The following is a 14,888-nucleotide window of genomic DNA, read 5'->3' as shown; positions in this document are numbered from 1 at the left end:
CGTGCAGAACACTCCCCTCTTCCCAGTGTTTTCTTTTCAACACTGCCTTGGAGAATTGGGTCCCTTAATCGCTGTCACTCGCGCTACCAAGGCTATCTCGCAGCCTGTCGCTAATCGTATTATCATCGTGGTGGACTGAAGCTTCCCTCTGTCATCCACTTGCTGGGTCGCAACCGCACGCAGGCAGTCTAGTTACCCAAGGTCAAGCAAGTGCGATTTGCGACCAAGTGCGACCGAGTGCGACCGGTGTCTCTGCTGCCCCAACACCTGACTACTTCATCACGAACCTCTGAATACCGCCAAGATGTCATTGACACGCGAACAAGTCCTCTTCTCCGACCTGGCCAAGGCAATGAAGAAGACCGTGGCCAGGCAAGCCAACGGTAAGTCCTTTCGGTCCGACGAACCTCCGCCTACCTTGCTGCTAACATGTGCTCCTTTGCCAGAATCCGACTCCGACTCCGAAATCCAACAGACGACCAATCGCGGGAACAAGCTGAAGAAGAGGGCAAGGTTCGTTCGTCAGGGCAAACTGGGGCCACCGACTGGGCCTGCAGTCTACAAAGAGGCACGTCCCAACCCCAATGCGCAAGCAAGCGCGACGCTCCTACGAGATGTTATACTCATTTGCGCACGCATAGGAGGTCGAGCACGCAGGGTATAAGCGCGCTATAATAAGTCGCAACCCGCCGCTCATTGACGAAGACGGTTATAGCATCGACAGCGACGATGACGAACAACATGTACAAGACGCAATTGCCGCTGCGGCTGAGGGCGATCCCTATTCCTCAATTCATCTCGAGCGTATGCAGCACCCCAGCGCGCTACCGTGCGAGTTCAGGCACGGCCATTCTGAAGAACGATTGCTAACTAGCACTTAGAACTCCTCGCGCCTCTTACAGCCGTCACAGACCTTCCTGCCCATCCCACACTCTCGAGACCTTTCAAGTCGACAGCCCTGAAGGAATTGACGAACCAGGCGTGTGATCTCATGCACAAAGAGAATGAAGCACTGTGGAAAGTGCGACCACTTTTGACCAGGCTCAGCGGAGACCATACCTGGGTGACACCCGAAATGATGTTGGGCACCGACGACCAAGAAATGTTTAGGAACAGCTTTACATCACGCACACTGAAGCGCAAAAGATCGCAGGAAGCGGAAGCTGAGGGCGCCTCGAGTCCGAACATCAATGGCGACAGCACAGTTCGACCTTCTGTGAATGGAGATCATAACCAGGCTGTTCAAGGGGAGGCTGTGACGAACGAGAAAGTAGATACGTCAGCCGAGGACGTGACAATGACGAACAGCGACGGCAATGTACCGGGCAAGACCGAACCGGAGAAAGGCACCCACGACGCATCAGTGGCCATCAACGGGGAACAGGGCACAGAAAAGGAGGTTACCAATGGGGCCAAAGTGGACGAGGCTAACGGCATTTCGGCGAAGCAAAAAGGAAAACAACCAGGGACAAGGCAGGACCCAGCAGATGACGACGTTGCCATGCTGGATGGGAGCGCTGCGTCTGGTCTCGGTGCACAATCTAATCACAACGGCAGCCGAGCTGCGTCCCCTTCAGCAGCATCCATCGGCGATTCTTTTATACATCCAATATTCCTTGCACCCAAATTTGCCCATCCCGACCGCGACCTAGGGCTTCCGGAGCAAGAGGCGGAGGATGTTCGCCGGCTCCTCCAGCTATACGTGCAGAAACAGGAGGAGGTATGCCGCGGTACTGAAAAGCTGTACCATGGCCTTCTCAGGGCAGACCGTATGCGGAAGACTGTGCTGGAGTGGTCCAAGTCCGAGGCGCACGTTGGGGAACTGTCCGACGGCGAGGACTGGTATGACAAGGAGGAATGGGGCCTGACGGAGGACCTGAAGAAAGGCCAGGACGAGGAAGAAGAGGACACGACGCAGACCCAGAAGAAGACTAGGAATCGGAAGTAGAGACGCGGTCGCTGGCTCCTCGGTATCATACTCTGCGATTTGGTTACTTCCCCACTGTCTACGGACCTAAATGTTTGGAGGACTCAAGAGGAGGACTCGCAGTCATAGACGTTCTCTTGTGCGACGGATTGGCAAGCCCGTCATCATTTCATGCCTCCAGTCAGTCTCTGAGCGAGAGGCAGATATTTCATACTTGCATCTTTCTTATGAATGGCGAGTCCAATAATACAACCCAATGAATCACCTGAAAGATGATTACCTTCGTAGCTTGTAGGACCTTGAGGGGAGGCTCTTGGAAACACGTCCTCAGCATGTGAGGAAGGGAGATCGCCGAACTGTGTTCCCACGTACACTTCTGTCCACGCCGACGCTGGTAACACGGCACCAAAATCACTGAAGACGTTGCCTGAATCCAGTCCAAGTGCCCCAGACCCAACACATAAAGCTCCGTATATCGCGCCAGCAGCTCCGTCTGATTTTCCGAAGCCTTGTCACCAATTCACCCGTCATCCCAACGCTGATAATGCCACGAGATCGACCACCCCACAACGACGAGGCAAGCTGGCCTGGTGGTAAAGCGAGCGACTTGAAAGTTTGAACAAGATGAAAAACCATACAAACGCCAATGAGTCCAGACACAGTGCCCACCGTAACGTCAATAAACACACAGACAGGTGGGAGGCCAGACACTGCAAATAAATATCCCGAAGCTCCGTCAAGGAAATACCGAAAGGAGGGACGCGCTGTAGCACCGAAGGAGGTGGCAGGGCGTGAAGAGGAATTTCTCTTTTTGACTAGCTATGGCTTCCCGTGACATACGCTCTCTTTTTGCCCTTATCCTCGAAGTGGAAAGAGGTGGAACAAGAGAAAGGCTGGAGATTGCTCTTCGAGTAAAGACACGCGTTTGGTTTTGTAGCGAGAAAATCAATTAGCAATCGGGTATCACTGCACGAAGTCTATCGTATCCAAACATGCCCATCCCAAAATTTGCGCCAGATATGCAAGGAGACTAACCTAATCCAAAAAGCCCCTAATCACTGCGAGTCCAAGGGTGGAGGCTGATTCCAATCCCTAGGAGCGGCCCTCTGCTTCCCCTTCCTCGTCCTCGCTGACCTACGGGTACCAGCGGCAGACCCTCCACCACTAGCACCGCCCACGAACTTCAACACCCAGTCCCTCACCCTCCTCGTTTTCTCCAACTGCGGATGCAACGGCCTCGCCCCCTTCCCGACCTTGGCCAGGTCAGCACCCGAGTAATGCCCACCCGTGTCTCCGGAACTGAGCTTCCGCCCACGGTGCAGCAGGTACACGGCCGTCATACCCCTCGGCAGGCTGCCGCCGTAGACCTTGCCGCGGAAGACGTTGAGGGCGACGTTGCGCATGAGCACGACGTCCTGGGCCCTGAGCCCGGCCAGCGGGCCCCCTGCGTCAGGCCCGGCGCCGCACTCGGCCGCGGACAGCCAGAACGTCACTGAGAAGCCCGACTTGGTCTCGTCGCCGACCAGCACCTCGACCAGCGTCTTGGTGGTGCCGAAGCGGGTCTCGACAGTCCGCGGCGCAGCGATGCTGATGATGCCCGCGATGAGCGTCACCGCCATGGTCTGTGGCTGGATCGATAATAGGTACTTGGCGGGCGGGATGTCCTCCAGGTCCGAGAGGTGGTCCGCAGCGCGCTGGTGAGCCGGTCGGAAGGGCGTCCTGACGACGATGGTGGCGTCGCCGTCCTCGGGGAGGGCTGTCGTCGTGTCTCCCTCGTCGCTGGTGAGCGAGGAGGACTTGGAGTGGTCGGCGCCGCTTATGAAGGAAGACTCCTCATCACCACCACCGCTCGGGTTCTGGGAGTCGTGCGGGACGAGCTGCGACGAGGCCAGGTCGTCATGCTGGGCGAGCGAGTGCTCGTACCACTCGGCCAGCAGCCTGCTCTCGTGGCCTTGCGCGTCGTCCTGGCTCAGACCCTGGGACGCCGCCTCGAAGGAGATGCCGGCGGTGGTGAGGAAGTCGGCGCTGGAGGGGAAGTGGCTCACGATATGCAGATCATGCTGCTGGGAGAAGCCCGTGGGGACATGGGAGCGCTTGAGGGGCAAGGAGCGCCATACGGCCAGGTCCAGGAGTGATTTGTCCTGATCTGATGTGGCTGTGGAGGATACAGCTGGTTTCGTCTGTGGTTGGAGGAGGGCAAAAGCTGCGATGGAGTCCTGGAAGGTCTGGAGGAGGTCAGGAGAGCTCCAGTCCAGCCGGTCGGACTCGGGGGCGCCGGCCAGGATTATGAGCTTTCCCATAGCGAGTGGTGACTACGCTCACATGGTTGATTGATGATCCAGTGACTGAAGCCCCAAAGCATTAATTGGGGGGGCTATGTATGGGAAAGCTGAAAGTATAAAGCGATGTAGAAGGGTGTCGTGTGTAAGTCCGGGATGAAGTCAAAATGCGGGATGCGGGCCGGGGTGAACAAGGCTGCCGGGCATGGGTTGCTGCTGCTAGTGGGGCCGACCGGCCAACCGGCCGAGGGTGAGACGGTACTTCTAGACGGAGCTGTGAGCCAGCTTCGATTCTGAAATCCTGCCGACTTCATCTTGCAGTCTTGGCTTGCTCGGTGGGCATCTGTAACCACCTCCAGATGCCATGTCGTCCAAGAAACCCAGCGACGCCATGGCTGTGAGCTGTTGTCGGACGTGCCGAGGGCCAGGAACAGGAAAAGGACCAGCAACCAGGACAGCTCACACCGATGTCAATTTCCCATCCCATCCCCAGTCCACCGCTCAACAGCTCATCCATGCACGAGACTGTCCTTGTCTTCCTATATGAATATTCCACCCCAAACCCCACCCAATCCAGTCGTATGCCTCTTGCCTTTGAATAGGCGATTGGACTGACCACTCGGGGCTTTTCTCTTCACACGTCAGGTCGCATATTAACGTTGTACGACCGTCATTTGCTTGGCATTCAATCTACCTCGACCGAAAAGTTTACCACCCCACCAGGTGACACGTTCAGCGACGACATTACACAACTCAGAAGGTTCAGGGACCAAGCACCAAGGTCCCAGCGAGCCTTGAACCGTCCGAGACGGTTATCATCAGGTCAACGAGTCTACTGCTTCAGCATTCGGGGGCAATTGCCCAAGGGAAGGCTTGCCCAATGGCCTCTGCACCGTGGGCAGCTGTCCCTGCCAAAGACACCTTCTTCGCCCTCGTGACGGGCGCAAACAGGTACCAACAAGTCCCCATTTTACCTACAAGACACGAGCACTCAGACCAGACACCTACAGCGGCGTCGGGCTCGGCATCTGTCAGCGCCTGATCGACGAGTTCCTGACCACGCGGTCCCTGACCTCGCACCTGGTCCTCATCCCCACGACGCGCGACACCCGCAAGTCCGACGAGACCACCGCCCAGCTGCGCAAGCACCTCCACAAGACTGCCTCCTCAGCCAAGCTACAAGCCCGGGGCGCCACGCCGGAGGCCACCCTCAGCCGCGTCCACATCCTCTCCCTGCAGCTCGACCTGTGCAACTTCACCACGATCCACCGGGCGGCGGCGCAGCTCGTCGACGGGACGGTATCGCTGGACGGCGTCGAGGGCGGCGTCCGCATCCCGCGCCTCGACGCCGTCATCTTCAACGCCGGCATCGGCGGCTGGACCGGCGTCAACTGGCTCAAGCTCGTGCACAACCTCTTCACCGCCGGCTGGATCCAGGCCACCACCTGGCCCACCTTCAAGGTCGCCAACGCGGGCGCCACGGTCAACCCGCTGCCACAAAATCGCGACGACAAGGACAAGGAGAAGGCGGTGGTGGGCCAGGTGTTCTGCGCCAACGTCTTCGGCCACTACCTCTTCGCGCACGCCATCCTGCCGCTGCTCAGCAGGCGGCAGGACTCCTCCGACGCAGACATCCCGCCCGGGAGGCTGATCTGGGAGGGCAGCATCGAGGCGGCGAACGAGCACTTCCGGGCGGACGACCTGCAGGCGGTGCGGACGCGCGCCGCGTACGAGAGCACCAAGCGGCTGACGGACCTGCTGGTGCTGACGGCGGACCTGCCGGGGGCGCGGGCGCACAGCGCGCCGTACTGGCGCCTGCCGGAGGACGACAACAACGACAACAACGCCGAGGGCAAGAAGGGGACGGCCCCCTCGCCAGCGACAGCGGCGGCGACAATCAAGCCAAAGGTCTACCTGTGCCACCCGGGCATCGTCGTCACCACCATCCTGCCGCTGCCCTTCGTGCTGCAGTACCTGTGGACGTTCGCGGCGTACGTGGCGCGGTGGATCGGGTCGCCCTGGCACACCAACACGTCGTACAACGCCGCGGCGGCCATGGTGTGGCTCGCGCTCGCGGCGCAGGGCGCGCTGGACGGTGTGGGCGCGGGCGCGGTCAAGTGGGGGTCCGCGTGCGACATACGAGGCAACGCACTGGTGAAGAAGACTGAGGTCGACGGGTGGGGGTGGGAGGGCAAGGTGGAGGATTTGAAGGACGATAAGGCGACGGGTGCGCTGAGGAAGATCAAGGGCCGCAAGAGCGGAGCCCAGGCCGTCACTGAGGAGAAGAGGGTTGAGTTTGAGGAGACGGGGGCTTTGTGCTGGCGGGAAATGGAGAAGTTGAGGGTGGAGTGGGAGGCGAGGATGAAGGAAGCTGGGCTGGATGGTCACGCATAGCTGGGTTACGGCCTGACGTCTCCAAAGGGCGGGCGATGTGTCCATACTGGGATCAATACTTTCTCAACAGCCAGCGACGACTCCGATATAGTTGTTCACGATGGTACGACGGGCACGGACTGCTAGTTCATGCATATATGGGTATTTGCCCGGGTTGAAAAATAACTACAGTAATCATAATATTTGCGCGAGAATAGCACAAATTCATTAACAAGATCATAACTATCCTGACGCCATCAAAATAATTGAGATTGTCCCTACACACACCACAAAGGTGACATGCAAGGGTCTCTCCCTTCCTCATCACGCATTCCCATCCCCAGGGCCCCCTGATGCGGCAGCAGCGTTCTGAGCAGCCAGCCGGTCCCGATCGGTCTCCACCCTCCTCAGACGGACCTGTTCGCCCCGCCCGAACAGGCCCAGGCACAGAGGGATTGGCATGATGGCAAGGGCTATGACGGCCTGGAAGATCAGCGCCCGCGTCATGTTGAAGGGCGGGTCGGCGCGGGGCCCGTCCTTGAGCGCGTCCGAGACGATGATGAAGATAGCGCCCAGCAGCTGGCCCCCGGACCACGCCAGCGTGCTGGTCACCTCGGGGCTGACGGGGTGCGTCAGCTCGACCAGCAGCTCCGAGGCGACGGGGACCAGGCTAAAGCTCGCGGCGCCGAGGAGTGCCAGCACGACGTACGGGCCCGCTATGTCGCGGGTGGCCGGCATCCAGATGAAGATGAGGTAGCACACGGCCGTGGTGGGGACGGCGACCTTGATGGCCAGTATGAAGGACTTGGTGCGATCCAGGATCGGCGAGGTGATGGCCGCAGAGACAAGGCCGACCACGATAAGGATAGCGCCCGCGATGCCGCTGTCGGTGTCGTTGAAGCCGTAGGGCTCCATCATCTGGTTGAGCAGCGAGGAGATGGAGTTGAAGAAGCCGACGTAGACAGCGTACGGGATGAAGAGCATCCAGAACTCCGGGGAGCGGCTGAGGATGCGTGCCGAGGTGGGGATAGAGAGCTTCGAAGTCTCACCAGAGGGAGCGGGTGGCGTGGGCGGCTTCGCGGGGAGGAAGAACGAGGGTAGGGCGCAGACGGTGGCCTTGATTTCAAGTCATGTAAGCGCGCAGTCCAGCTGACGGTGCGGGAGGTTGGGAGAGGGACATACAATGATAGCCACGTATAAGACGGCATTGGGCACGTCACCTGCCGAATAGACCCAGAAAGGCATGATCAACTGCCCGATGGCAGCACCAAACGGATTCGCTAGAGACATTATGGCGGTGGCCGCCACACGACCACGGTTGGTAAACCACAAATCCGAGTATCTCGTCGGCGCCGCCAGGACAAAGGGCTGCGAGAAGCCGATGAGGATCTGGCCGAACATGACCAAGCCAAAGCTGGGAGGCGAGGTACGGGTGCCGCCATAGCGGATCCAGTTGCCTATGAGGATGAGGGTTGAGGAGATGATGATGGACGGCTTGGGGCCCCAGTGAAGGACGTAGATGACCACGGGGGCGATGACGACAAAAGACAGTAGGACGGCGGTGGAGAGCCAGTTGATGCTGCTCTCATTGGTGTTGAAATACTCTGCGGCGCTGGAGACCACGGGTGAAAAAGTCAACCACTAGAATGATGGTGAAAAGTCAGCCTCATGTTACTCGACGCAGGTACGATACGACGCCAACTCATGGAAAGTGCATGAAACCCCTGGATTGGGGGCGGACACCACAGCGTTTGGTTCTCGCATGAGACCAATCACACACACACCAATGCAAGCCATTTATCTTGCCTGGCAGAATCAAATGCTACAAAGCAAACAGCAGAAGCTAGGACTGATCGGACTTACATCCCAGCTCACGACGATGTTGAGAAGGGTCAGCTGGACCAGGCCAAACCACCTCCTCTTGTACACCTTGAAGAACTCGACGGTGCCATCCCCGTTCAGGTCTTGAGAGGGACGCGATTCGTGAAACAAGGCGTCGAGACCAAGACGCGGAAATCGTCGACCACCAGGTCCCTTGTTGGATCTGTCCGGTGTTCGATCTGGCAGCTCGACGTCGTCACTTTTTGAGCCAGAGCCGCGGTCAATCACGGGTTCGCTTCCAATGCGCAAGTGCCCCTCCTTCCAGTCTCCAGGGATGGCGTCAGATCCCATCCTTGCAGCGTAGTTGTTCTCTAGTAGAAGTCCCGGCAATGCTGAAGCCTTTCGTCTAAGGCCGTGAGGTGCGGTGATAGTTGCAAGTGTGGGTTCGGTGTGCTGACCCTTCCAACTCTCCAAGGTTAAGGTTCGACTGGAGAAGCACAAGTCCAGGTCGAAGAGCCAGGGCTTCTCGCCCTCCCTGCCGTATCCGCCTGACGGCTCGCTGCAGCTAGATAGACTTTCACTGAGCTTTCGTGAGGGTGAACGGATCACTCGTTACCCAAGAAACAGGCGCTGTGGATGGTGTGAGCTGATGTCGCGCGGTTCTAGAACCGTTGTCGTCTCATTCACGTGCTACTCATGACCTCGGGTTCGGACAAGTGCGGCGGGGGCTGTTGGTACTTAGCAGCGTTGCACGGCAGACCAGACCAGGCCAGACTGAGAGAAAGGGAAAATGAAAAGAAGGAATGTGTATATGTACGTCTATTTTTTTCAAACTGGTGAAGGAGTGGGAGTGGCCAAATGAAGAGGGTGTCCCGCCCCGGCCATGTTATGTATGAATGAGATGAAAAGGATGGCACTGGGGGGGTACGAGGCGCATGAGGTTACGCCCATTCGAGCACTCGAAGACAAGTCTAGTGTTACCGTTGGTAAGGTCCCTAGTCTCCTACTCCCCAATCACACCCTCTCCTCACCAGCCTGTCAAAGTGGTCCACCCTCCCGCTGTGGGCTTCTGCCCTTGTCGGGCCACTTCCCGTGGTCCATGCCAGGGGTCCTCCATCCTGCCAGTCCTGCCAGTCCTGCCAGTGTGGGCTGTTGAACGTCCAGACTTGGACATGGTCCAGCCCTGAGAGCATCGCCTGCATGATGGTGAAATTGCCCGGCCGTTTGAGCCGCCTCTTTTCTCACTAGAATCCGCCGGCTTTACGAGGCGCACGCGCTGACACGAAACCAAATCCACCAAGAAAGTTCTTTCAGAAAGGAATTCTGCAGCCATCAGTCATATTCCTGGAACACATGAGCTGTCAAGTTGCTCCTACGGGTCCAATGTGTCATGTCTTATCTTCCCACCACCAAATTGACCTCTCTCCCACGCTTCTGGTCTTCACAGCTAAACTAGACCACTACAACACCTCCTAGATTGGACCGAGCGAATGAAAATGATAACAACTGGACTAAAATCTTGAATCTCTGCACAAGCTCCTGATACGATCTCAGAAGCCACCTTTACCCCGAAACCAGGCTTTAATTCCCCGCAACCCGGGGTAGGCAAGATGCCCTTCCGATGCAGATCCGGCCGGATTCATCACCCAAAATCGGCGCCCGCGGACAAGGCATCGATTGCGGAGGAGATGCGGAGCACCAAGGGGAAGGGGTTTTACAACACAGCTTTCGGGCACCCCTTTAGGTTGCATTTACCATGTGATGCTACCCTGCCAGCCGTCGGTGGTCGACATTGGTATGAAAGTTGTGGACCGTCAACTTTATCACGCCCGATGAGAGGTGAGCAGGGTCAAGCCGGGTATCATCACACTGCGGCAACAAAAAGGCACAAGACCTCGTAGACCCAAGCTCGATAACCAACGACAGCGTCCAGCATATGCATTTATGTCGCCAAGATGCTATACATCCCACAATTGGCGCAAGTAAATGTCATAGCGGTCTAGAGCTGAGCTGATCCAACCTTCTGCCAACGAGCATGAACAACCCATAGGGATAACCTATAACGGGATGGCCTTTCATGGGATAGTCTCTTGTAGGACAGCCTCTTGTGGGGTGATCTCTCATAAAATAACTTCTAATAGGACAACCTCCTGTAGGCTGTGGGATAGTCTCCTGGGCCAATATCTATATGGGATAACCTCCTGTGGGATCACCTATGGGATAATCCATGGGATGATCTCTTCTGGGAAGTCCGGATATCTCTTGTGGAATAGCCTCTTACAATGAAACCTCCTGTGGGCTAAGCTCCGAATGACTTGTGTATCTTGGGATAACCTCTTTTCTACGTATCCGTGAGTACATGGCTAACCTTTGGGGTCCCTGCAATTTGTAGCAAGCCTTACTCTATTGCTGTGTGGTGTAAACAGATGGAGGCGCGCACGTACCGCAGATCTATACTGACTCCTCTGCCCAGCTACACAAGAGCTGCCCAGAAAGGTAACCAACCGTTTGAAGAAGGGCCCGACAGACCTGGATCTCCCCAAAGGTCAAGCGGCAGCTCGAACACGCAGAACGAGCCAGACCGGTGTGCGATCATACAACGACAGCATCACCAGCCTCGCAAACTCCCAACTAGCAGAATTCTCGAACCGTCTGAGGATGCCCGCGGGACGCCGTCGCAAAACATGAGGCCCCGGAGACTCCTCAACATAAAACACCCCGACAGCGCAGAGGACAGGTCAGTGTTATGGGAGGCAGGGAAATTGTGTCATGACCCGCTTGAAACCGTGGCTCAGAGGTTGACGCCAGCTGAGAACCGCGGCGTGTGTGTGAATGCCGGTCGAGCTTGCTTCCTCTGTGTCTCGGCCTTCGCGGTGGTAGTAATATCCCCGTGGCAGTGGGCTTAGACAGCCCTCGTCTGTGTGTTGCTTCTCAGCTTGCTCCGTGCTTTACCATGTGGGAACCGCATTGAACGTGTCCAAGGGGCGGTGCTCGCGGGGCCCGTCTTCAGCCTGTCCCTAAATAGCACCAGGGAGCCAGTTAGTCACTCAGCCAGTCACCCGAACAGCCAGCCGGTATATCTGCCAGCTTCCATGTGACAGCCGCACCTGCAGTCGAGATGACATACTCTGCCCACCTGGCTAAACACCAAGCTGAACATTAGTACTTTGATGGCCATTATGGTTGTCCACAAGATGCCAACACGTCCAGCTGGAGTCAGCCGCCGAGCAGCGTCAAAAGAGGCAGAAGCGGTTGAATATAGAGGCAAAAACACCAGGGGAGGTACACAAGAGTGTAAATCTAAAAATTCGGCTTCGTTTCGGGGAGTCTTTTTTGAGTGTATATGATACAGGTGGCTGAAGCAGACCGACCGTCCCAAAGGAACAAAGCCTTCCCTCCAGCTTCTCCAAATCCCCTCGTCAACTCGTCACGCATTTGTACAGGGACACTTGCTGTCTTGTTCGCGTCTCGCGTCCCATGTGTCTGTCCACTCCCACACAATCGTGATGGACCGGTGACAGCGACCCGTCTCCCTGTGGATCGGCACTCGCGAGCCCGGCGTTCTATAGGCGGTTTGGATCCTCTAATACAAGATCATTGCAGTAATGAAAACACAGTTGCCGATTGTCGCGGGTGCCGAACCGCGTTGGAGGCGAATGCTGCCGCCGGCCGGTCCGGCGTCTTGGTTCGATGGGTTGGTTTATCGGAGCTTCGACCACAGCTTGGGCGCGGCGCATCCCGTTGCGCAGTGGGCGAGGTGGAAGACTGTATGTTGTCTGTCAGCATGGGCGGTGATGTGGTGATGCGGCGCCTTGAAGTCGCTCCTCCATGAGGGGTAGTGATTTCCGTGGGATTTGTACTTACACTCCTCGGTGCAGTCTTCCTTGCCACCTTCGTTGACGCGCTCGACACACTCCTCGTAGTGGTGCTTAGCGGGAGCACACTGCTTGGACTCCTTGCACTCTGTGGGTAACGATATGTCAGCCTCTGTTGTCCACTTCATCGTAGCTGTTTCATCCAGGAAGTTCGCTGGATGTGAGCCTCATTGAGACACATCGCCATGAGTGTAGACGCTGCGCTTCATGGGCGCAACAGTCGTCCACGATCCATCGGGTGTTTCCGGATGTGGGTCTTCGTCACTGACCTTCCTCAAGCTCCTCCTTGGGGTCCTTGGGCTCATCATCCTCTTCCTCTTCCTCCTCCTCCTCCTCCTCTCCCTCAGCTTCAGGCTCCTCCTCGGCCTCCTCTGACTTGTCGTCGCTGGACTCCTCCTTGCTGTCCTCGGCGGGTGCTTCCTCGGCCTGTAACGTTGGTTTGAGATGTCAGCCAAGGAGATTGGTCGAGATGACATGTGCTGACGCTTGAGCGAGGTTGCGAAAGAGTATCGCAGGTCGGCAACGAGCTTGGTTGATAGTTATTGACGCACCTTGTCTTCTGCTGCAGGGGCCTCGGCCTCGGCGACGCTCCATGGCGCGACAGACTCGGCCAGGTCGGCAATCGTGTCCCAGAAACCCATTGTGTCTTTATTTGACCGGAGCTGGCGGGCTGAGTTCGGGTCAATGGCTTGAGTGTTGTCGGTGAAGTGGAGTGGAGTGATGGCGGGTTGTCGTTGACGTGCGGCCGGGTGAAAGCTCTCAGCAGAAGAAAAACCGGGCTGCAGGCTGGCAGGCTGATCGGAATTGAGCCATACTTGATTGGACCGTTTCGTCCCGCAGGGCCTTGCAAGCACAGTAAGCCAGCGTCCTCGGCCTCAAAGTCAGGTACACTCTATATAACACTAAAAAAAATCTCAACAATTTGGAACCTTTGTTTGTTGTCTTCGTAACAAATTGAACCGTTGCAAAGAACTCAATTTGATTCAGGGAACAAATTGTTATCACTAATAGACCATCACTGTTTTGATGCGATGGTCACTGTGCTTTGCAGGGTAGTCGCTTATATAAGCAGGTGACCATGCCCAGAGGCGGACGATGACAGCATCACGCAAGACGACCGAAGACAAGGTTGATGATAAACAAGACCTCTTCCTAGTATGTCTACCGACTTGGAAATGAATATCAAGATTCATCGAGTGGCCTAAAATATGAGATACCAGTGATGTTCTATCCATCGACACTCGTGCACCAAAACACATAGATATGACCCGTCCCGCTCCTGAACTCCAAGCTCTCATCATCAGTAAAGTCCTTGTATCCTGAATATTGCCAAATGCTGGGTATCAACGATCGTGGCGTCTCTCTTGACTGTAAGTCTGGTCAACCTGATAGAAAGAAGAAGAAGAAAAATAAAACTTCCAATTCTCCATCTGCGTCCAAGGTGTGGCATGGCGGTAATCTGGCGCACAGCGGCAAATTGTGCCTACTGGGCCCTTTCGGCGTCTTGACGGTCTCTCTCTTCAAATTGCTGTTCCACGGCTTGTGCCTGTGCTTCATCATAATCAGGTGGTGGTTCGTTCGGCGTTGGCTGGGGTTGCTGAGTTGCGGCCGGTGCCTCGGGCTGACTCTGGGCTGGAGCAGAACTCGTCTGTCCTGACTGTTGTCCGGGTGCATCGCCGGCTTCTGCGGCTGAATACGGTGGCAAGTCGTCATCGTGAACAGTGATGCGCGTCCCCGTCTCCCTCGCCACGTCCCGAGCGTGGGCCAGACGCTCAAACATTAGGCTGTACTTGGAGTGGAATCCCTCTACTCCGCCATGGTTGAAGATCAGTAGGATCTCGATGCGAGGGACATCGCCTGGTATCCCACCGCCAGCCCTGGGCTTGGCCTCAGCCCTCCATCGCCAGGCTCCAAATCCGAGGAGCCCGCCTGCTCGTGGCTGCGGGTCATATGTGTCCAGGATAAAGGCCGAGAACGACTGGAAAGTCTCTGTCGGCTGCTCAGCCAGGTAGATGATCTTGAGGGTCAACAGTCAACATATGCTTCCCATTATGTTACCACGGACGAGGGCGCGAGCTCACCCTTCTGTTCGTGACATATGCAACGCCCGAATCACACTTCACATTAAAATTGGAGTTGGCAGTTCGCAATGCCTTGGGCACTGATAGCTCCAGGCTTACGTAGCCAGGCGTCCTGAGCAATATCTGCTCGTCTTCGAGGGGCTGTATCTCGCCCTTCTGGTTGAGCATAACCCAGCTGCGCTTATGGTCAATGTCATATTCATAAAGGCAAGGATCTCGAGGTTGGCTCTGGGCCGTGATGCTCTGATGCTGGAGGGTGCCCTGGTAGAGATCCATGGGGACGGGGAGATAGGGAGAGGATGGCGAGATGTTGTTTGACTAGCACGAGGGGATAGGTCATGCCTGACGGAGGGGTGGATGGTGGCTGGTTCGAGGGCAGAGGGTGGAGTAAGAGAGGGGGGTTCGGTGATTCGGAAAGGAATAGAGTATGCAGGCGAGGCGTGCGTGCCAGAAGAGATAGGGCAGAAGAGAGGAGACGGGACTGACTTTATCGACATTTTGAAAGTGACAAAAAGGTGGTTGCGCGTGGGGA

The 14,888-nt window shown here is 56.7% G+C and overlaps 6 protein-coding genes across 6 annotated transcripts; 2 read left to right on the top strand and 4 right to left on the bottom strand.

Annotated features, from left to right (window-relative positions):
• Positions 1–304: 304 nt before the first annotated feature.
• J7T55_013646 (uncharacterized protein) lies at positions 305–1,948 on the top strand (the record flags this gene model as incomplete). The annotated part of the gene is made up of 4 exons (XM_053140539.1): positions 305–383; positions 447–513; positions 716–804; positions 882–1,948. The coding sequence occupies 4 exons, from the start codon at positions 305–307 to the stop codon at positions 1,946–1,948; spliced, it is 1,302 nt and encodes a 433-aa protein (XP_052995985.1).
• A 1,034-nt stretch (positions 1,949–2,982) lies between these two features.
• Positions 2,983–4,227, bottom strand: J7T55_013645 (uncharacterized protein; the record flags this gene model as incomplete). Its single annotated transcript, XM_053140538.1, has 1 exon — positions 2,983–4,227. The coding sequence occupies one exon, from the start codon at positions 4,225–4,227 to the stop codon at positions 2,983–2,985; it is 1,245 nt and encodes a 414-aa protein (XP_052995984.1).
• Positions 4,228–4,570: 343 nt separating this feature from the next.
• On the top strand, positions 4,571–6,600 carry J7T55_013644 (3-keto steroid reductase-like protein; the record flags this gene model as incomplete). Its single annotated transcript, XM_053140537.1, has 3 exons — positions 4,571–4,603; positions 4,964–5,157; positions 5,217–6,600. The coding sequence occupies 3 exons, from the start codon at positions 4,571–4,573 to the stop codon at positions 6,598–6,600; spliced, it is 1,611 nt and encodes a 536-aa protein (XP_052995983.1).
• Positions 6,601–6,903: 303 nt separating this feature from the next.
• J7T55_013643 (major facilitator superfamily transporter) lies at positions 6,904–8,751 on the bottom strand (the record flags this gene model as incomplete). Its single annotated transcript, XM_053140536.1, has 3 exons — positions 6,904–7,695; positions 7,762–8,220; positions 8,443–8,751. 3 exons carry the CDS (start codon positions 8,749–8,751, stop codon positions 6,904–6,906), a joined length of 1,560 nt encoding a protein of 519 aa, XP_052995982.1.
• A 3,349-nt stretch (positions 8,752–12,100) lies between these two features.
• Positions 12,101–12,916, bottom strand: J7T55_013642 (ubiquionol cytochrome c reductase hinge protein; the record flags this gene model as incomplete). Its single annotated transcript, XM_053140534.1, has 4 exons — positions 12,101–12,165; positions 12,265–12,363; positions 12,545–12,701; positions 12,827–12,916. The coding sequence occupies 4 exons, from the start codon at positions 12,914–12,916 to the stop codon at positions 12,101–12,103; spliced, it is 411 nt and encodes a 136-aa protein (XP_052995981.1).
• Positions 12,917–13,758: 842 nt separating this feature from the next.
• J7T55_013641 (uncharacterized protein) lies at positions 13,759–14,632 on the bottom strand (the record flags this gene model as incomplete). The annotated part of the gene is made up of 2 exons (XM_053140533.1): positions 13,759–14,292; positions 14,357–14,632. The coding sequence occupies 2 exons, from the start codon at positions 14,630–14,632 to the stop codon at positions 13,759–13,761; spliced, it is 810 nt and encodes a 269-aa protein (XP_052995980.1).
• Between the last annotated feature and the right edge of the window lie 256 nt (positions 14,633–14,888).

The sequence above is a fragment of the Diaporthe amygdali genome (assembly GCF_026229845.1).
Source record: "Diaporthe amygdali strain CAA958 chromosome Unknown NODE_7_length_1459731_cov_64_868725, whole genome shotgun sequence".
NCBI lineage: Eukaryota > Fungi > Ascomycota > Sordariomycetes > Diaporthales > Diaporthaceae > Diaporthe > Diaporthe amygdali.
The sequence above is the reverse complement of the archived record's forward strand: the minus strand, read 5'-3'. Positions and strand labels throughout refer to the sequence as shown.